The sequence below is a fragment of the Aethalodelphis obliquidens genome, unplaced genomic scaffold (genome assembly GCF_003676395.1).
Source record: "Aethalodelphis obliquidens isolate GAN/ISIS:26980383/991018 unplaced genomic scaffold, ASM367639v1 scaffold28, whole genome shotgun sequence".
NCBI lineage: Eukaryota > Metazoa > Chordata > Mammalia > Artiodactyla > Delphinidae > Aethalodelphis > Aethalodelphis obliquidens.
In genome coordinates this window covers 13,392,376-13,415,872 of record NW_020837972.1, presented here as the reverse complement: position 1 = coordinate 13,415,872, position 23,497 = coordinate 13,392,376, and the positions used below count along the sequence as shown (strand labels likewise).

Genomic DNA, 23,497 nt, shown 5'->3' with positions numbered 1-23,497 from the left:
TGTAGCATGTATCAGTAGTTCATGTTATTTCTGAGTTGCATTCCATTGTCTGCAAGTACTACAGACTGTTTATCCATTCATCTGTTGATGGATGTTTGGATTATTTCCAGTTTTGACTATTAAAAATAAAGCTGCCATTAACTTTCGTGTACAGTGCTTTGTATGGACATTTGCTTTCATTTTTCTTGGGTGAATACCTAGGAGTGGAATGGCTATGTCATATGGTAGATGTATGTTTCACTTTTTAGGAAACTGACAAATAGTTTTCCAAAGTGTTTGTACCATTTTTACATCCAGCCAGCAGTGTCTGAGAGATCCAGTTACTTCAAATCCTTGCCAACACCTGGTATGGTCTGTCTTTTTAATGTCAGCCATTCTAATAAGTTTGTAGTAGTATCTCACTGGGATTTTAATTTGTATCTCCCTAATGAATAGTGATGTTAAGCATCTTTTTTTTTGGCTTAGTTGCCATCCATTTATCTTTCTTGGTGAAGTGTGTGTTCTAATGTTTTTCTCATTTTTAAAATTTGGTTGTTCATGTTCTTTTAATTGAGTTTTGAGGATTCTTTATATTTTATGAATGCAAATCCATTGTGAGATATATGTTTTGCAGAGATCGTCTACTGTGGCTTATCTTTTCATTTTCTTAACAGGGTCTTTCAAAAAGAGTATGTTTTTATTCTAATTTAACCTTTTTTTCCTTTGTGGAGTGTGCTTTTGTTTTTATATCTAAGAAATTCTTGCCTAACCCAAGGTCACAAAGATTTTCTCTTGTGTTTTCTTCACAATTTTTGTAGTTGTATGTTTTACATTTAGTTCTATAATCCATTTGGAGTTAATTTTTGTATATGGTGTCACTATGAATCAAAGATAGACATATGCAATTGTTATGGCACCATTAGTGGAAGATACTCTCCATCTTCTATGGACGAAACTCAGTTGTCCATAAATGTGTGGGTCCATCTTCTATGGACGAAATTCAGTTGTCCATAAATGTGTGGGTCTGTTTCTGTACTTCCTGTTTTGTTGCATTGATTTATTTGTGTGTATGTATATACACACAAATATATATATACACATACACACACATATACACCAGTATCACAGTGTCTTGATAACTGTAATCTTAATGATAAATCTTGCAATCAGGTTATGTTAGCCCTCCAATTTTGTCTTCCTTTTTCAAAGTCGTTTTAGTTGTTTTAGGTCCATTGCATTTTCATATGAATTTGAGAATCAGCTTCTCAATTTCTCTTTCTAAAAAATACTCAATATTGAGTCTTCTGACCTATAACCACAGTATAACTTTTCATTATGTCTTTACTTCCTTTCATTATTATTTTGTAGTTTTCAGTGTACAAGTCTTACAGATCCTTTGTCAGATTTATCCCTAAGTATTTCATTTTTTGATGCTATTATAAGTGATATTTAAAACTTTAGATATCCATTTGTTCATATATAGAAATATAATTGAGCTTTATATATTGATCTTGTATTCTGCACCTTTGATAAACTCACGTATTAGTTCCATTGAATTTTCTACACAGGTGATTATGTTGTTTGTCAGTAAAAGTCCAACTTCTTTCTTTCCAGTCTTGCTACTTTTTACTTCTTTTTTCTTCCCTTGTTGCACTTATAGAACATCCAGCACAATGCTGAATAGAAGTGTTGAGAGCAGACATCCTTGCCTTGTTCCTGATCATAGGAGGAAAGCAGTTGGTCTTTCACCATTATATTTGACATTGGCTGTAAATGTTTCGTAGATTTCCTTTGTTAGGTTGGGGATGTTACCTGATATTCCTAGTTGGCTCAAGAGTTTTTATCAGGAATGAATTTTGGATTTTGTCATATGCTTTTTCTGCATCTTTAGAGATGATCATTTGACTTTTTATCAGTTTGTTGATATGGTGAATTACATTGATTCTTTTTTTTTTAACTGATTTTTGAGTGTTAAACCAACCTTGCATTCCTGTAATAAATTCCACCTAGTCATGGTGTATTATCTATTTTATATATTACTGAACTATATTTGCTATAATTTTGTTGTGAATATTTGTATCTATAGTCTTCAAGAATTTTACTCTGTTGCTTTCTTTCTTGTAATGTTTTTGTCTGGCTTTGGTGTCAGGGTAATACAAGCCTCATAGAATTAATCCTAGAAAGTATGTCTCCTTTTCCATTTTCTGAAAGAGATGTGTAAAATTAATATTGTATCTTTCTTAGATGTTTGGTTGAATTCACCAATTAAGCCATTTGATTCTGGAGTTTTCTTTGTGGGAAGATTTTAAATTACAAATTCAATTAATTTAATAGATGCAGAGGTATTGAGGTTATCTGTTTCTTCTGGTGTAAACTTTGTTGATTTGTGTCTTTCAGAGAATTTATCCACTTCATCTAAGTTGTTGAATAATAATTACACAATGTTGTACAATTTGCATAATATAATACTCCCTGATTATCCTTCTGATATCTATAGAATCTGTAGTGATGTTATCCCTCTCATTTGTGATACTGGTAATTATGTCTTCTGATTTTTTTTTCCTGATCAGTCGGGCAAGGTTTGTAAATTTGATTACTTTTATCAAAGAACCAGCTTTGCTTTCATTGATTTTTGTTTTTCTATTTCATTGATTTCTGCTTTAATCTTTATTATTTCCTTTCTCTCCTTACTTTGGGTTTAATTTGCTCTTTTTTTCCTGGTTTTTAAAAAAATAGTGGAAGCTGAGGTCATTGATTTGAGACCTTCTTTTCCAAAACAGGAGTTTATTGCTATAGAGTTTCACATGAGCACTGCTTTAGTGGTATCCCACGAATTTTGACGCCTTCTGCTTTCATTTTAATTAAGATAAAAGTATTTTCTAGTTTCTCTTTTGGTTTATTTTTTGACCCATGGATTACTTTTTATTGTGTTATTTAGTTTCCAGTATTTGGGGATTTTTTTCATATTATCTGTCTGCTGTTGATTTTCTAATTTAACTCCATTGTGTTCAGAAAATATACCTACTATAACTTAAGTCCTTTTAATTTATTGAGTCTTGTTTTATGGCCCAGAATATGGTCTATCTTGGTAAATGTTCTGTGTGCACTTGAAAAGAATATGTATTATGATGTTTCTGGGTTGAAACATCAATGTTAATAATCATATTTCAATGTCAGTAATCAAATTGGTTGATAGTGTTGTTCAAGTCTTCTATATCCTTACTGATTTTCTGTCTATTTGTTCTATCAGTTATTGAGGAAAGGATATTGAAATCTCCAACTACAATTGTGGATTTGTCTATTTCTCCTTGCAGGTAAATCAGTTTTTAATCATGTATTTTGAAACTTTTTTTATTAGGTGTATAAACATTTAGGATTGTTATATTATCTTGATAAATGATCCAATCTTTTTATCATTATGAAATAATCTTTGTAATATCTTTGCATTGAAATCCACGTTATCTGATATTAATATAGCTAGCCCAGCTTTCTTTTGATTAGTATTGTGTCTTTTTCCATGCTTTTAGCCTACTTGTGTCTTTTTATTTAAAGTGTGTATATAGACACATGTGTACACATGCATGCATATATGTATTTATATTTGGATACACATTTATGTATTAATCCACTGTCCATACTCAAGTGATAGTATACCTTTTTGTGTATAGTATGATAACTTTTTACAGCACTGTGCTTCAATTTCTATCCTTCCCAACTTCGTATTCTCATACGTTTTACTTCTACATGTTATAAACTCACACTATATTGTTATTTTTGTTTAAACAGTGAATTATACTTTAAAGAAGTTTAAATAATGGGGGGAAATCTTACATATTTAACCAAATAGTTAACCATTTTCAGTGCTTTTTCAATGTTTTGTAAAGCTCTATTTCCATCTGGTATGATTTTTGCTTATGTCTAAAGGATTTCCTTTAGCATTTCCTATAGTGCTGGTGGTCAGGTCATGAATTCTTTCAGCTTTCTATGTCTAAAACCCTCTATTCTGCCTTCATTTTTCAAAGATCTTTTTACAGGACACAGAATTTTAGTTTGAACTTAGCACTTTAAAAATGTTGCTCAATTGTCTTCTCACTGGTGTTATCTCCAGTGAAGAATCTGCTGTCATTGTTGTCCTTACATAATGTCTATACATAATGTGTTTTCTGTCTCTGGCTGCTTTCATGATTTTTGCTTTAGCACGTTTTGAGCAATTTATTATGATATGTTTGGTGTAATTTTCCCCATTTTTCTTATTCTCATTCTTGTTCTTGAGCCCCATTGACCTTCTTGGATCTGTGGTTTACAATTTTCATCAGAATTGTAAGTTTTTTTCACTATTATTTCTCCATATATTTTCTCTGCCTCAACATCTCTCTCTTCTCTTCAGGGACTCCAATTAGATATATACTAGTCCATTTGAAATTGTTCCACAACTCACTGATGCTCTTTTTTTTGGTTGTTTATTATTTTGTTTTTTTTTTTCTCTGTATGTTTCATTTTGGATAGTTTCTACTGTCATATCTTCAAGTTCATAAACCTTTTTTTCAGAAATCTCATCTGCTATTCATCCCATGCAGTGTATTTTTCATCTCGGACATTGTAGCTTTCACCTCTAGAGGTTCAGTTTGTGTCTCTTTATCTCTTGACTATCTCTATGTGTTTGATATTTCCTAACTTTTTAAATATATGGAATACAGTTGTAATAAATGTTTTAATGCTCTTGTCTGCTAATCTAGCAACTATCATCTATATCAGTCCTGAATTGGTTTCAATTGATTTTTCTCATCATTATGTGTCATATTTTCCTGTTTCTTGGGATGCTTGGTGATTTTTTTTTTTTTTAGACATTGTGAATTTTACCTTTTTGGATATTAGATTTTTTTTTTAATTCCTTTGAATATTTGTGAGCTTTGTTCTGGGACACAGTTAAGCTACGTGGAATAATTTAATCCATAAAGATCCTGCTTTTAAATTTTGTTAGGCATCCAGAACAGCACTTAGTCTATGGTAATTTCCTGCTACTAAGATTAGACTCTTGTAAGTACTCTAAACAATTCCCCATGAATTATGAGATTTCCTATTCAGGCTAATGGTAACAGGCACTATTTACAGCTCTTCATGAGCCCTAGGTCCTGTTTTCTTTAATTCTTTCATATAGGGTTTTCTTCCACCCTGCCTGGTCTGGCGTAGTTTTCTCACTTGGCATGCGTAGATCAGTAGTCAGCTGAAGACTTGATGGGAACTCTCTGCTGATCTCCATATCTTCTTTCTGTGCTGTTCTCTTCTATTTAGTACTGTGCCCTGAGAACTCTAGCCATTTTGGTCACCCTGGACCCTCATCTCTGGAGTGCCCCAGGCTCTAATTGGGTTTCCCCACCCCCTATTTTCTGTGCCATGGCCTGGAAACTCTCCCAGGACATTAAATTGGGACAGTTTTAGCTCTCCTTGTTTGCTGTTCCTCTGTCTGGGATCACTATCCTTCTCTGCCTGATATCCATTGTGTTAAAATACCATAATTTCATGTTTTTCCTGTGTTTTATTTGTTTCTGGTGGATAATAAATCCAGTCCTGTTACTCCATCTTGGCTGGAAGCAGAAATCCATTCATTATATTTTTTAAGATAAATATGTTGTATATTATCAAGCTTACTGATTTTAGTTTATGGTTTTTGCCTCTGATATCTTGCTCAATAACTAAATACTCATCTGCAAATTATTTTAGAAGTTTTTATGATCTCATTTTTTTTTATTATTTTAATATTATTTTATTTTAAATATCATTTTAATATTTATTTCTTTCGAAAAATCACTTTAGTCTATAGTATGACTTAGTAGTCTGTGTGTGTCCCCAAATGGTTATCCATAGTACTTAGCTTTAATCACATTGAGGCCAAAATATTCAAGTTTAAAATACATCTTGGTGATTGAAAATATTTTAGTTCTCATAAATTTGGTTCATAGATCTTTTTGTTTTTCCTAACGGAAATTTTGTAATTTGCTTTTTTTTTTTTTTTTTGGCATGGTCTCAAAAGGCATGTCTTTGATTTAATCCGTTGTTTCTCTTTTCTATTCTCTAAGCAGTGAAGGCAATAGTACTTTTCAACTTTATGTACTTTGTTGCCTAACAAGTAACTAAATTTAAGTTATTTTTTCAATAGTATTGATATACTGACTTTATGCTTGATTATTGGCATTCATGGCTTGGCAGGATGACTACTCATGATTACAGATGCAGTGTTGTGGGGGAATCCTTTTTCCTGTTTAAAACCTTCAATGGCTACCCATTACCCTCAAGATACACTCCAAATTTCTTAGTATGGTATAAAAGAATTATTGTGATTTTCCTTGGCTTATAAAGGAATTTAGTCTTGCCTGACACATAGTAGTGCTTAATAAATGTTAGCTGTTACTATTTCAGTATTAATCAGACCAAACTGCTTTTGAAACAGATTTATTGAGATATAATTTTCTTGTTTTTTTTAAATTACATTTTATTCTACATGTGTCTCCAAGGAAATCAAAAAGAAATACAATTAATTTGTGATGTTGGGGGGGAAAATCTTTGGTTTTACTTGTTCAACAGAAATATCTGAATCAGTTATACTTTTGTCAACTTTCCCTTCACATCCTAGCATTCTGTTTTGCCATCCACTGTGTATTTCTCACACATATCTATCTCAAAGTTATCTTGAGAGGGAGAGTGAAAACAAAAATCCAAATTCTAAAAGATAGCGCTTAATCAAGGTTAAGTCTATCCACAGTTAGGTATATTAAACAGAATTATGTCTATTGCATCCTTATAAGCTTCTGAAAATAAGCATATTTATGCTAAGAAATGTCATTGTAATATACAAATAAATAAATTTTTCCAAAATTTAGATTACTGTAAACTAAAATTAAGCTAATTTGTGATTTAAATGACTATTTATTAGCTCCTTAGAAATCAGTGTTCATTGTTCTTTGCATTTGTCTAAGTAAACTGTCAGGTGTAGAAACTTTTAAATACCACTAATGATGCTATAGGTACAACAGATCACACCTAAAGGAATATACTTCAAAAGCAGAATTATTTTTTCATAAAAAAGATAGCAGCTGAATCGTAATATATTTTAACACCAATGTTTTTCTCACCAAACTGTCCTCTCCAAATCTACATAGTACCAACCAAAAAAAAGAAAAAAAGAAAAATTAGTTAGGAAGCTACATACTCCAAAGCACATTGCATGTCTTACCTCTATTGTCAGTCAGGTATCTGGGATAAAATATGTAGTCTGTACATAGACAAAGCTTTCACCGTGAAAGTAAAGGAGGATCCAGCATGCTGGCTAAGTGACATTTTCCAGTTGCCTGTTGCAGTTGTCATTAACTAGAGAAAGTGTGTATGTAACTATTGGTCAGGAAGAATATGTACTGCATCTTGCAGTCTTGTAGACTGTTTGATTAACCCATTAATGGGTGGATCAAGTCAGAATAATCACCTTTATGTTTCTTTAGTCCCCTTTTGGAAATTTCTTCTTTTGAGGCTTTTTCCCCCTGTGTAACTGATAATTTACCTGTTCTTTTTCTTTTCTTCTCCTCAGAAATCTGTTGTTGATATTTTAATTTTCTTATCTTTAATTCCCATTTGTTTTCAATTAGCTAGGACAAAAGTCATGGTTATTACCCCTCTCCGTTTTATTATTTTTAACTTTTCATTTTATATTGGAGTATAGTTGATTAACGATGCTGTGATAGTTTCAGATGTACAGCAAAGTGATTCAGTTATACATATACTTGTTTCTATTCTTTTTCAAATTCTTTTCCCTTTTAGGTTGTTACATAATATTGAGCAGAGTTCCCTGTGCTATACAGTAGGTCCTTGCTGGTTATCCGTTTTAAGTATAGCAGTGTGTACATGTCAATCCCAAACTCCCTAACTGTCCCTTCCCCCAACCATTCCCCCCTGGTAACCATAAGTTCATTCTCTAAGTCTCTCGTGAGTCTGTTTGTGTTTTTTAAGTTAGTTTATTTGTATCATTTATTTTTAGATTCCACTTGCTCTTTCTCTGACTAACTTCACTCAGCATGACAATCTCTAGGTCCATCCATGTTGCTGCAAATGGCATTATTTCATTCTTTTTAATGGCTGAGTAATATTCCATTGTATATATGTGCCACATCTTCTTTATCCATTCCTCTGTCAATGGACATTTAAGTTGCTTCCATGCCTTGGCTGTTGTAAACAGTGCTACAGTGAACATTGGGGTGCATGTATCCTTTTGGACCATGTTTTTCTCTGGATATATGCCCAGGAGTGGGATTACAGGATCATATGGTAGCTCTATTTTTAGTTTTTTAAGGAACCTCCATACTGTTCTCTGTAGTGGCTGTACCAATTTACATTCCCACCAATGGTGTAGGAGGGTTCCCTTCTCTCCACACCTTCTCCAGCATTTATTGTTTGTGGATTTTTTGACGATAGCCATTTTGACTGGCTTGAGGTGATATCTCATTGTAGTTTTGATTTGTGTTTCAGATATAATTTTCATACCATACAATTCACCCATTTAAAGAGTACAACTAAAGAGTTTTTAGTATATGAACAATTGTACAACCATCACCACAATGAATTCTAGGACATTTCACCACACTAAAACGAAAGCCCATACCCTTTAGCTATCACCCCCAACTCTCCTTCAGCCACTAGTCTCTATAAATTTACTTATGCTGGATGTATTATATAAATGGAATCATACAGTATGTAGTCTTTTGTGACTGGCTTCCTTCACTTAGCTTAATGTTTTGCCTGTGTTGTGGTGTGTATCAGTAGTTCATTCCTTTTTAACCCTGAATAATATTCCATGGTATGGATATACCATATTTTGTTTATTCATTCACCAAATGGACACTTGGGTTGTTGCTGAATAATGCAGCTACCAATATCCAAGTTTTTGTGTGGACGTGTGCTTTTATTTCTCTTGGGTATATACCGACGAGTGGGAATTTCTGGGTCAACTTGTAACTCTGTGTTTAAGTTTTTGATGAACTCCCAATCTGTTTCCCAAAATGGCTGTACCATTTTACATTTCCACCAGCAGCGTTGGAGGGTCTGAATTTCCCCACATCCTTACCAATACTTATTATTTGACTTTTTGATAATAGCCATCCTAGTGGGTATGAAAATGGTATCTCATGTGTTTTTAATTTTATTTGTCTAAAGACTAATGGTGTGGAGCATCTTTTCATGTGTTAGTGGACATTTCTATATCTTTGGAGTAATATCTATTCAGATCCTTTGCCCATTTTTCTTTTGGATTACTTGTCTTTTTATTTTGAATTTCTAAGACCAAGATGCTCTTTATGGATAATAGGAATCTGTAATTGCTACCAAACAAAATGTATAATAAGTTAATGTTAAACCTTATTTTTCTACAGGTACTGAAATTTTACACACACACACACCCCAAATATTTGTCAATGAGAGAGAAAGCTGACTGGGATATCAAAAGCAAAGTGCTTGCACATACTGGTCATCATGCGGAAAGGGGTGCCAAGGGACCCAGAGATTGCTGATCTGTTCTACAAAGATGATCCTGAAGAACTTTTTATTGGTTTACATGAAATTGGACATGGAAGTTTTGGAGCAGTTTATTTTGTAAGTAATTAAAAATTGTTTAGATCAAATTATAAAAGTTTAAATTCTGTACATTCTAACTATTACTTGTAAAATGCACTTGGTTGTAATGTTTATTCTACAAATTAAATGATGTCTACAGTAGAGGCAAATAGTCATTGCTGAAGAGCCAGTCTTAGAATTCTAGGCATCATTCAAGTCAATGGTATCCATATCAAATGACTCTGCTGTCAAAGTAGTGCAAAAAAGTTATAAGCTTGAGTTTGAACCCTGTTCATTTCCCTTACATGCCAAACTCTTTTCTGCCTCAGGGCCTTTATATATGCTATTCCTCCTGCCTAGAAAACTGTACATGTTTTCCCCATTCCTGTCTAACTCTTGTTTACCCTACAGGTATCAGTTTAAGTGTTAAATCCATGTGATAGCCATTCCAGTTCAACCCTCCAGCACTAAATTAAGACTTTCTTTATGGTCTCATAACATCCTATGCTTGTACTTTGTTGTATTTGTCACAGTTATAATTGAATAATTATGTGTGAGATTTTTTGATTCATGTATGTCTCTCTCACTAAATAATCAGCTCCATAAGGACAGGAATTGTATCTACTTGTTCATTGCTATATCCCCAATAGCTAGTATAATGTCTGAATAGTAGGAACTCAGTAAATGATGGATGGGTGGATGGACAAGTGGACATCTACGCAGACAGATAGACTGACAGATTTTTAGTAACAATCGTGTTAAGTCAGTATCTCAGGTTAAGGGATACAAGGCTTAACCCCATTGAGTCAGTTTGAATTCCAAGACTGTGATTATCTTCTGATGACAAAAGTGAGAAATGACTGAAATGTTAACATAAATCATTCACCTGAAATTCATTGCATAAAATATAGTTCTTTATTTCAATAACCTTAGAAGTTTGCAACCTCAAATTAACACATACTTCCTTAAGAGTACTAGTTCATTAAAGCAAGTAATATTTAAGTAATATTACCTATTTCTCCTCCAAACCTGTTAGCAAATAATTTCTTTCTTAATCAAACAGTATTTGACTTTTCTTTTTAAGTAGTCCTTTATGTCCTTCCATCTGGATAGGGCTTATCTTTAGTTGTCCTTCCAAATGAGATTTTATTAATTGCATCTTGAACTCATCCTTTTGTTTCTAGCCAAATCTTCAGCCTGAGTTTTCTCAGAATGCTCTTTCGTCCCTTCATGTCTATACTTAGCACTACCACCACTTCTCCTCCCTCACCCCCATCTAATACTTGGCTCCCACTCAAGTACATTTTATCATTAAGTGACCTTCCATTGCTGAAGTGGATGCTAATTTTCTAGTTAATACCCTCATATTAGTCTTTGGGCTTAGAGTAGCATTTACGGCCCAAAGTCCTATCTTTCTCATTCACTGAGACACATTTTTTTAAAAGGATTTTTTTAATTACAAATATATCATATATACAGAAGTGTGTATAATACATTCACACATATATTTTAATATATAATTTAAAGAACAATTAAAACATAAATCCCTTTATAACCACCAGCCAGGCCAAGAAATAGAATATTGCCAGCACCCCAGAGCCCCTTTTTTGTTAGAAGAATCCACTATGCTGAATTTTATGATGATGACTTTCTTATATTTCTTTATATGTACCCACTTACTTCTCTACCCCTAATAATATAATTTGGTTTTGCCGGTTTTGAACTTTTTAACAATAGAAACGTTCTGTATATATTTGGTTGTGACCTGTTTGTTTTGCTTAGAGATACTTTCTTCAGTCAATCATCTTTTATTACTTTCATTCTATTACTGTATAACTAATTCATCATCTCAGAATCTCTCTTGGCCAGAGTCAGAGAGTAGTTGCAATCTCTGTTTGACTCTTCTATTTTAAAAATCAGCCAGACCACTCTCACGGTTCTCTTTTAGAATAAATACAATAAACCAAATATGCTTCGAAACTTACTAACATGCCTTTTGTGCTAGGGATAAAGTGAGACCTACATTGCTGTAGAAGACCCAGTGCTTTTGGGACTAAGTCCTGTCTGTTTAGCTAGAGTATGGTAGTTCCCCCTTATCCACAGTTTCGCTTTCCATGGTTTTAGTTATCTGCGGTCAACCTCAGTCCAAAAATATTAAATGGAAAAATCCAGAAATAAACAACTCTTAAGTTTTAAATTGCGAGCTATTCTGACTAGCATCATGTGAATATGTGTTATTTGTTGATATTGATAGACTAGAGAAATCACAAAGATACCTGGGTGGCTTTGATACTGAAATGTAATCATTAACTATATATTGCCTGTATACAAAAGTGTAGAGTACAGGCCCTTATAAACCCATAAGGCACTTAAAAAACAGCTTAAAGGGGAGTTAACTGATACTTTACTATCAAACTTTAAAAAGCCTTAACCTTTTATCTACAGTGGTCACATAGGTAGCACCTTAAAAATGGATTTTCTCACAGGCCACAGTAATATGACCCATGTTGCTCCTCCCTGTTGACAGATTCTTCCTCTTCTCACTCATACCATTATAACCAAGAAGACTACCATGTCTTACTTGGACAACTGCAATAACCTCCAAACCGATCTCTGTGCATCCATTCTGGTCTGTCTCCAGTCTTTTGTCCACACCACAGTGAGCTTGAGGGTTGGTGGAGAGTGGAAACACGTAAATATGATCACATCACCTTTTCTCTGTAAAGCCTTCAGGGGGTCTCCTCCTCTGTTCTTAGGCTAAGTTCAACTTCCCTACTGTAGGCAGCCTATAAGGTCCTTCATGAGGTGATCCCTCTATACCTGAACTGTATTCCCTCTTATTCTCATTGCTCTAGTTATTATATAAAAGTTTTCTTTTAATCATCCATCATAGGATCTTTGCATAAACTGTTCTCTCTGGAATGTTTTCCCCTGCCATCTTCATCTTCTTAACTCCACTTTATCCTTTATCTCTCAGCTGAGGGCTCATTTATTCAGGGAAGCCTTGCCTGACCTGCCTAATCACATCCCCCATTTTTTGGTTCCCAAAGTAACACATACCCTTCTTTGTAACACATATCACAGTTGCAATTTTATATTAATTATGATTTCATTTTTGCTGTCTATACTACTAGAAGAGAGATAGGCACTAGGCATACTTACAATTCTATCCCTAGCATTTAGCCCAGTACCTGACAAATTTTGAGCACCTGGTAAGTATTTGAATTATGAAGAACTCCGAGAATTTGGAACTGCTAATTTGTACTTTTCATGAGTCAGAATCATATTAGCAAGCTGTAAAGACCAGAGTCTAGCAACCAACATTTTTATACCTCAACACTATAATTCTGTTAGACTTTTTGTAGTTTACAGCTTTTACACAGAACGATGCCAGGAAATATATTATAAGTGAATTGTACGCTGGCACGGCTCTTGTAGAATCAATCAGTTGAGAATATATATTATATTCAGAGAAAATTGAAACTATTGATGAAATATCTCTGTGTATATGGATTTACATAAGTAATTCAGAAATTAGCATGAGTATGGGCTTCCCTGGTGGCGCAGTGGTTGAGAGTCCACCTGCCGATGCAGGGGACACGGGTTCGTGTCCCGGTCCGGGAAGATCCCACATGCCGCGGAGTGGCTGGGCCCGTGAGCCATGGCCGCTGAGCCTGCGCGTCCAGAGCCTGTGCTCCGCAACGGGAGAGGCCACAACAGTGAGAGGCCCGCGTACCGCGCAAAAAAAAAAAAAAAAAATAGCATGAGTAAAACTGAAATAGTAAGAAACTCTATTCAAGGAAGATAAAAAGGACTGAGCATGTTCATTTTTGTATTCACTTAAAAGACAACTATAAAGTTTCTAGGGTTCTAGTGTTGCCTTGTTGAACTCAGCATATCATCCATAATCCACCTAAAGCAAATAATTTAGTTTTGTTCTTCTGGGTATAAATACCTTTTAGTTTTAGTTGAGGCTTAATAAATAGGGCAAAAGGAAAAGCTTATGTTTAATTTTTGTATTTCTCCATAAACTAGTAAAGAGTTGACAATAATCTAAATGTAGCTGGAAATGGTTATAAAAATATCAGAAACACATATGTAGTAAGTTCTCAATAAATATATTTTGAATCAGTGATTTTTTTTTTATTGGAGTATAATTGCTTTATAATGTTGTGTTAGTTTCTGCTGTACAATGAAGTGAATCAGCTGTATGTATACCTATATGCCCTCCCTCTTGGACCTCCCTCCCACCTCCACTCCCCCCTCCATCCCACCCATCTAGGTCGTCACAGAGCACAGAGCTGGGCTCCCTGTGCTTTATTTTACTTTTTTTTCCCATTTATTTATTTATGTATTTTTTAACGTCTTTATTGGAGTATAATTGCTTTACAATGGTGTGTTAGTTTCTGCTTTATAACAAAGTGAATCAGCTATACATATACATATATCCCCATATCTCTTCCCTCTTGCATCTCCCTCCCTCCCACCCTCACTATCCCATCCCTCTAGGTGGTCACAAAGCAGTGAGCTGATCTCCCTGTGCTATGCGGCTGCTTCCCACTAGCTATTAGTTTTTTTACATTTGGTAGTGTATATATGTCCATGCCACTCTCTCACTTCGTCCCAGCTTACCCTTCCCCCTCCCCATGTCCTCAAGTCCATTCTCTAGTAGGTCTGCATCTTTATTCCTGTCCTGCCCCTAGGTTCTTCATGACATTTTTTTTTTTATATTCCATATATATGTGTTAGCGTACGGTATTTGTTTTTCTCTTTCTGACTGACTTCATTCTGTATGACAGACTCTAGGTCCATCCACCTCACTACAAATAACTCAATTTCGTTTCTTTTTATGGCTGAGTGATATTCCATTGTGTATATGTGCCACATCGTCTTTATTGATTCATCTTTCGATGGACACTTAGGTTGCTTCCATGTCCTGGCTACTGTAAATAGAGCTGCAATGAACATTGTGGTACATGACTCTTTTCGAATTATGGTTTTCTCAAGGTTTATGCCCAGTAGTGGGATTGCTGGATCGTATGGTAGTTCTATTTTTAGTTTTTTGAGGAAACTCCATACTGTTCTCCATAGTGGCTGTATCAATTTACATTCCCACCAACAGTGCAAGAGGGTTCCCTTTTCTCCACACCCTCTCCAGCATTTATTGTTTGTAGATTTTTTGATGATGGCCATTCTGACCAGTGTGAGATGATATCTCATTGTACTTTTGATTTGCATTTCTCTAATGATCAAAGATGTTGAGCATTCTTTCATGTGTTTATTGGCAATCTGTATATCTTCTTTGGAGAAACATCTATTTAGGTCTTCTGCCCATTTTTGGATTGGGTTGTTTGCTTTTTTGATATTGAGGTACATGAGCTGCTTGTAAATTTTGGAGATAAATCCTTTGTCAGTTGCTTCATTTGCAAATATTTTCTCCCATCTTTTCATCTTGTTTATGGTTTCCTTTGCTGTGCAAAAGCTTTTAAGTTTCATTAGGTCCCATTTCTTTATTTTTGTTTTTATTTCCATTTCTCTAGGAGGTGGGTCAGAAAGTATTCTGCTGTGATTTATGTCATGGAGTTTTCTGCCTATGTTTTCCTCTAAGAGTTTGATAATGTCTGGCCACATTTAGGTCTTTAATCCATTTTGAGTTTATTTTTGTGTATGGTGTTAGGGAGTGTTCTAATTTCATTCTTTTACATGTAGCTGTCCAGTTTTCCCAGCACCACTTATTGAAGAGGCTGTCTTCTCTCCATTGTATATTCTTGCCTCCTTTATCAAAAATAAGGTGACCAGGGCTTCACTTGGCACAGTGGTTGAGTCTGCCTGCCAATGCAGGGGACACGGGTTCGTGCCCTGGACTGGGAAGATCCCACATGCCGCAGAGCGGCTAGGCCCGTGAGCCATGGCTGCTGAGCCTGCGCGTCCGGAGCCTGTGCTCCGCAATGAGAGAGGCCACAACAATGAGAGGCCCTCATACCGCAAAAAAAATAAAAAATAAGGTGACCATATGTGTGTGGGTTTATCTCTGGGCTTTCTATCCTGTTCCATTGAGCTATATTTCTGTTTTTGTGCCAGTACCATACTGTCTTGATGACTGTAGCTTTGTAGTATAGTCTGAAGTCAGGGAGCCTGATTCCTCCAGTTCCGTTTTTCTTTCTCAAGATTGCTTTGGCTATTGGGGGTCTTTTGTGTTTCCATACAAATTATGAAATTTTTTGTTCTAGTTCTGTGAAAAATGCCATTGGTAGTTTGATAGGGATTGCATTGAATCTGTAGAATGCTTTGGGTAGTATAGTCATTTTCACAATGTTGATTCTTCCAATCCAAGAACATGGTGAATCAGTGATCTTGCTTAAGGTTACTGAGACCTCTGAGACTATTGGAAGTGTTAAGTATGAATGTAAGTTTCAAGAATAAAACTTGAAATGTTTAGAAGTTGTAATCATTCATAATACAGTATGATGCATTGAAAAGCTGAAACCCCATTGATAGTTTCCTTTCTCTATACTAAAATATTGATTTGTTTTTAAGTTTCTGTTTCAGTTCTGAATTTTAACTAGTATAAAATGGATTAAAAATTTCACATCTATATATAAATGGAAATGTCTTCAAATTTCAAGTCTCTGCCCAGTAGATAGGTTGTATAAGCAAATATACTTATCAAGTTCTAACTCTATAAATGTAAAGAAATACATTTTTATTTTAGGGTGATTCTTTTTTCATGTCTCTTGTTCCAAATAAGCCTTGATTATAAATAACCTTAATAAGCAATTAGATAATACTATCAGATTCCATTTGTGTGGGCCTTTTTTTTTTTCTTTCTATAAAGCGTACAGATTTGTTTTTTAAAAACCCCATTAAAAGTTAAAATTCATCATTGTTTGAGCATTTTCTAAACCTTTCCCAGGCTCCTTAAGCTATACAGTACATAGATTCATACCCAAAATATCCTCTTTACAGACACAGTCACTCTAACCTTCACTGTATTACTGAATTTACATCAACTTTTCTTTCTTGTTGTCATCTAAGTACAGTCTTAGTGTTACATTTTTATTTTATTTATTTATTTTTTGTCTCATTGGGTCTTTGTTGCTGTGCTCAGGCTTTCTCTAGTTGTGGCGAGCAGGGGCTACTCTTCGTGGCAGTGCGCACACTCCTCATTGCAGTGGCTTCTCTAGTCGCGGAGCACGGGCTCTGGGCACGCGGTCTTCCATAGTTGTGCCATGTGAGCTCAGTAGTTGTGGCTCACGGGCTTAGTTGCTCCGAGGCATGTGAGATCTTCCTGGACCAGGGACCAAACCTTTGTCCCCTACATTGGCAGGCGGATTTTTAACCACTGCACCACCAGGGAAGTCCCTTAGTGTTACATTTTAAAAGCCAGCAAAATGTGAGAGATCTTTGTTTTTAAAAAAAGTCAGTCTGTACCTTCTAAATGAATAAAATACCTAAAAAATGCCTTTACAGAGTCCTGCCGACTTGAAAACTGTAACTTAGTGGATACCTTGCTTTTGTAGTATGTAGTTTTACCTTAGTGCTTGTATAAAAAATGTTTTTAGTATGTGTCCATTTTCTCTGCATTTTGGCATTAATTAAGACTCTGGGGTTGAATTCTTTTTACATCAACATTATTGTTTATTGTTGGAATTAAATTTTTTTTAATTAGAAAGAAGACATTGCTCTATCTGAGGAGCTTCTTTAATTGCATTTTAGAAACTGATTAGACATTTTTCTATTAAAATTGGTGACCTTATTTTACCAGAGAGTGAATTCCAGTTTTACTTCAGAAACACTGCTATTGCTTTATTATTCCACAATAGTAATATCATAGAACCGAAGTAGCTTACTTACATCAGGGGTATGACACTGGTACAGAGCCCTGTTATTAAAGAAGGCTAAGATTAGATAATGTTTAATGTCTTATATTTATTTTTCTGAAAATTTTTAGAAATATTTTTAAATTTCTTAAGTAAATTTGGAGGAAAAGATTATTACATCTGAGGTATTTATGATTTTCAGGCGTGCTTTCAATGAACTGTTATATTTTGAGTATGGAGAAGATATATAGAGATAATTATGAGACAAGGCAACCTTTATAGATGAATATATACACATAAATGTGTGTATGTATTTATGTGATACATTCTTACCGTAAAATATAAGTACCTTTGAAAGTGGAAGTCCCTCTTAAGATTAATGTTATCCTTTGCTGCACTGTTTAATACAGTAGCCACTATTTAAATTTTAAGTTAATTAAATTTAAAATCCACTTCCTTCGTCACACTAGCCACATTTGACGTGCTACTATATACGATGTAGATATAGAACATTTCCATCATCATGGAAAGTTCTTTCAGACATAATAATATATCTGATAATCCAGGGATTACCACTGATATATTTTCTGGTATAAATTCTTTCATAATTTTTTCTACACATATAATCATTATTACTGTTTTGGAAAAAGAAGATCATATTGTACAGGGTTTTTTTGTCATGATATTTTTTACTATTACCATATATACATATTGATTACCTCATTCTCTTAATGTTTATTTCATTACATGACTGTTTCATATTTATTTAACTGGTTCTCCATTGGTAGACATTCTACATGGTGAAGCCAGTATGGATATTTTGGAAATACGACTCCTTTGATTGGATATGTTTTGTTAAACCTTAATCCCTTTTTACATTATAGCCTTTGAATGTATATGGAAAGGGATAAAGAGAAGTTGTACCTTGAAGTGGGGTGGAAATGTCTGTCTAGCCTATCAAAAGTTGCAGCATCTTTAGACTGTGAGAATGAAGGGTGAAATGTTATAAAAGTCAAGTCAAATATTTAAGTTAAACTGGCTGAAACATCGTTCATTCTTTTTAACCTTTTTTCCCTACTCTCTTAACACAGGCCACAAATGCTCACACCAATGAGGTTGTGGCAGTTAAGAAAATGTCCTACAGTGGGAAGCAGGCACATGAGGTATGTTAAAGACATTGTGTACCTAAACTGACATAAGCAGGTTAATATGAAATTCACAGTAGAAACAAAGTTCTTTAAGCATTTCTTTATCACAGTTCTTTTTTTCCCTTCTTGTGGAGCATATAATAAACGTTCCTAATATTCTACCTCAGTCAACTATTTTGTGGAATAGAACATGGATTAGTGTAATGGATTTATTATAATATATTTGGTGATTGATTTAATTTATAGGTAATAAAACAAGAAATAACGCAAGTTTAAATTGCTTCTTTATGTATTAAACATTCTCTTTGTCCATTTAAAATAATGAAAAGACTATTTTATATGTATACTTGAAAATAAAATACTGTTTTCTGTTCAAAACTTATGATATTTTCTTTCTGACTTAAATAGAAATGGCAAGATATTCTTAAGGAGGTCAAATTTTTACGACAATTGAAGCATCCTAATACTATTGAATACAAAGGTTGTTACTTGAAAGAGCACACCGCTTGGGTAAGTAAGAGGACCTCTATTGTCTTTTTATTTTTTCCTATTAAAATTTTTTTCTTTTCCTTTTTTTCTATTATCTCTTTGGTCTGTAAAATTATCAGCCCATTTCTGTCCCATGTGATTTTTGTTTGTCAGTATTTAACATTTGTTACTTCAGAGTGTGCCATTATGGTATACATTCTGTAAGTTTAAGCATGACATCTAGTCTATAGGAAATTTTATTCTTAAACACTCAACAAAGAGAGAGTGAAAAGTTAACATTTTATAATGATTTATTTGCAAAAGTAAAAAGCAGTGCCTTTTATTCTCATCCTAGAATTTTTATCTTTGTCATTTCTCATCCCCTACTCCAATTCCCCCCAAATTTGGAATTATGCTTGATATTACCATCACTGTCTAAGTTTTTTACCAAACAGAGCCTGGATTATGATTAGTCTATCTTCTTACTATATTTTTATTTTACATGATTTTTTTCTGATTTTAGGTTAGCACATTAGACATTGTCTAGAACAAGTAAATGCTATACCTTGTACTTTATGGGATTGCACATTCCAATTTAAAGTATTCAGTATCACTATCATTTATTGAATACTTACCAATATACAAGTCCTTTCCTGTACATGATCTCCAATTAAGGAATGGAATTTTTGTTCCCAGATAGAATATCAAAGGTTAAACATAAACCTTTCTGCTCAAGGAATTCTTAAGATATCTAGAGCCATTGCTTCTGTACTGAGCAGAAGAAATTAATAAGAGGAGTATCTCATTCTATGGAAATCAGTTCTCTGGCAATCTCAGCTGTCTTGAAGGAGTCAAGAAAGGGATTTTGAGCAGGCAGAATAAATGTTACAAAATCAAGTGCTAGATATCATGTGTTTCAAAACTTCAGAAAATCCTCTGAGCTCTTATTTGAAGCCTGTTTACTCTTAGATTACATAGAATGCTAATAAGTTTGGTTACCTAGTGTTTGTCTATAAGGATTTGATAGGCTAATTAGAAGGAACTCACAGAACTAAAGCTGCTGGAGACATGCATACAAATAGCCATAACTAATTTGACCTGAAGGAAGAAGTTGGGGAAGTTAGAAAGCAGACCTAACAATTTAAAAGCAGAGCAACTAGAGCTGATAATTGTCAAGGGCAAACGGCCAGCCACAGCTCAGGTGCCCTTGTGTTATGGAATAATTGGGAAAAGAATGTTTGGGACAGAAATACAGAGTTAACATGTAATTTTAAAAATAGACCCATAACTATAAACATACTCTAGTCGGTTCTAAAGTTCTATGTTCATTTTCCTTATACTCAGTTTAAGGAAATTATATGTTTGTATTAATTTACATAATTTAAGAAATCAGAGGGAATTCCCTGCCGGTCCAGTGGTTAGTACTCCGTGCTTTCACTGCTGAGGGCCCAGGTTCCATCCCTGGTCAGGGAACTAAGATCTTGCAAGCTGTACAGCACGGTCGAAAGAATAAATAAACAAATAAAAAATTTTTTTAATTATAAAAATTAAAATAAAAGAAATTAGAAAACTGAGTAATACAGTTGAGAAATGTTTCCATCAAAACTGATTAAAAATAGTTTGTCAATTATACCTTAATAAAGCTGAAGAAAAAAGAAAAATAGTGCACCTAAAAGGCTAATGTTCATTATAATATTCACTTATGTGGACGCTTTCATTTCACAATAAGAAGTAAAATTAATGTTTCTGAATCTGCTTACTTTTTTTAAAATAATAAATTTATTTATTTTTGGCTGCATTGGGTCTTCGTTGCTGCGCATGGGCTGTTCTCTAGTTGCGGCGAGCGGGGTCTACTCTTTGTTGCGGTGCACAGGCTTCTCATTGCCGTGGCTTCTCTTGTTGCAGAGCATGGACTCTAGGCGCGCGGACTTCAGTAGTTGTGGCACGCGGGCTCTAGAGAGCAGGCTCAGTAGTTGTGGCGCACAGGCTTAGTTGCTGTGTGGCATGTGGGATCTTCCCAGACCAGGTCTCCTGCATTGGCAGGCGGATTCTTAACCACTGCGCTACCAGGGAAGCCCTGAATCTGCTTACTTTTAATATAAAGCAGAAAACTATAATAAAGTTTCTAAACTTTAAAGTTTCTCATATTGTTTTAGATTATTCCAGAAATGGAATAATTTTTATACATTATGTATATTTAATTACATCTATAAATATATAATAAATTTAATAAAGTAGATGTATGTCTTTATTATATATAATAATATATATGTATGATATATGATATATTGTGTACCTTGCTACTGGAATAAATTCAGAAGAATATAAGATGTGTATGTTATGTTATGTACAATTATATATTATTATAATATATGACATATAATAATATATAATATTATATCTCATATCCTTCTAAAATATTCCAGTAATGCAGGGTACATAATACATAAATGTTTTCACATTAATTTTTTTTAATGAAGGAACCAATATGTTAATAGTAGTTGTGTCTATGTGATTATAGGAAATTTGTATTTCATAATAAGCATGTTGTGTTTTTTTAGAATAACAAAATAATAATTTGTAGGTGTGTGTGTGCTTGTGTGTATATGTGTGGAGATTGGTCACTGAGCACTCCACTTCTGACCTTGGCTATAAATCAGTAGTAATCTGGAATGCCTAAAATATCTAAGATGAGAGTAAAGAAAGAGTTTTCTCATTTTTGCTTTTCACAAGCCTCCCAACATTGCAAAGCCAATAAATATCAATATTAATGTAATAGTATTGTTCTAGAAATATTTTAAGATATAAATTAAAATATTCCATCTCTCAGGAATTCAAGCTAATGTAATAATACATAGCAGGATACTTTTTTTTTTTTTTTTTGCGCGGTACGCGGGCCTCTCACCGTTGCTGCCTCTCCCGCTGTGGAGCACAGGCTCTGGACGCGCAGGCTCAGCGGCCATGACTCATGGGCCCAGCCGCTCTGCGGCATGTGGGATCTTCCCGGACCGGGGCACGAACCCGTGTCCCCTGCATGGGCAGGCGGACTCTCAACCACTGCACCACCAGGGAAGCCCCAGGATACATCTTTAGATTGAGTTCTAACCAGTGTTTTCTTGTTTAGAACTTTTCAATTTTATTTTATTTTATTTTATATTTTGGCTGCATTGGGTCTTAGTTGTGGCACACGGGATCTTCACTGAGGCATGCAGGATCTTTCATTGCAGCGCGCGGGCTTCTCTCTAGTTGTGGCGTGCAGGTTTTCTCTCTGTAGTTGTGGCACGTGGGCTCCAGGGCTCAAGGGCTCTAGTTGAGGTGCGCTTAGTTGCCCTGCAGCATGTGGGATCTTAGTTCCCCGACCAGGGATCAAACCCATGTTCCCTGCATTGGTAGGTGGATTCTTCACCCCTGGACCACCAGGGAAGTCCCAGAACTTTTTAAAATGTGAAAGTAGGGAATTTACTGCTTACTTGTTTGTATTATTTAACTAATAATTTCCAGTATAGATTTTTTTTTTCCAGTATAGATTTTACTGGCTCATTTATTTGGTTGCCACTTTCCAAGTTACAAAATTTAATTTATACTCCAACCTAGGCACCTTAAATCCTTAAATATAATCCCCATATTGTCTTAGACCAATTCCAGTTTCAAATAGGAAATAACAAAAACAGAAATTCCGATTTCAAATAGGAAATAACAATAACAGGTTCAGATGATCAGAATATTTATTCTCCTAGTATTCTTAGTTCCTTGGTTAGTTGGTTGGTTTTAGCAGTTTCTTATTAACCTACATTATTCTGGTTATTATTTCAATCTGTTACAGTTGGTGATGGAATATTGCTTAGGCTCAGCCTCTGATTTGTTAGAAGGTAAGGATAAAAGCACTATCCCCTTCTTTTTTACCTTGACCAGAATGTTGTCTACTCCTGTATTAAAGCACACCTTGGGCAAACTAAATGGTTAATGACTTAGACTTAAGGGTTATGTGGATAAGCCATGCAGACTCTGTCTCTGCCGTGTCGCTGAAAATATCTGAGTAATGATTAGCAGCCCTCCCGCTGTTTTAATTCATGGCCCATCCAGGGCAGGTACTATTAAAATGTTTGGGTTGTGTGATGTAGTATGTGTAGCCAAAAACATCAAATTCATGTGTATGTGTGAAACAGAGGTAGATGGTATCGGTATCCAAATTATATTCATATTTAACCCTTTCACATCTCTTGACTGACCCAGTTCTCCTCTGCAGACGATGTTATAATCAGAGACTGAGTTAAAATTTACATTAAAAAAAAAACTTTCTTATATTATCCATGATCTCTGAATAGAAATTGCTTATTAGCTGCTTTCACAAATAATGAAAACCTGTAGTTAGAAGGGGTACTTATACATGGCTTGCGGCAGAGGAGAATAATGCAACCTAAAACACTCTAGGCACTTAAAATGTCAGAGGGCCTTGTAAATTTGGGCCTGACCAGTTGGAATCAGTGT

General features: G+C 34.6%; 1 protein-coding gene across 3 annotated transcripts in view; it reads left to right on the top strand.

Moving 5' to 3' along the window:
• Positions 1-23,497, top strand: part of TAOK3 (TAO kinase 3) — a 188,071-nt gene that overhangs the window by 94,404 nt on the left and 70,170 nt on the right. For 2 of the 3 annotated variants that reach the window (XM_027124718.1, XM_027124719.1), the window contains 5 exons: positions 3,230-3,293; positions 9,393-9,612; positions 18,485-18,556; positions 18,950-19,051; positions 22,833-22,878. In XM_027124718.1, coding sequence (XP_026980519.1) covers positions 9,493-9,612; positions 18,485-18,556; positions 18,950-19,051; positions 22,833-22,878 — 340 coding nt within the window. In that variant the 5' untranslated portion in view covers positions 3,230-3,293; positions 9,393-9,492. The remainder of the gene's footprint in view (positions 1-3,229; positions 3,294-9,392; positions 9,613-18,484; positions 18,557-18,949; positions 19,052-22,832; positions 22,879-23,497) is intronic. The other variant, XM_027124717.1, reaches the window with a different exon arrangement.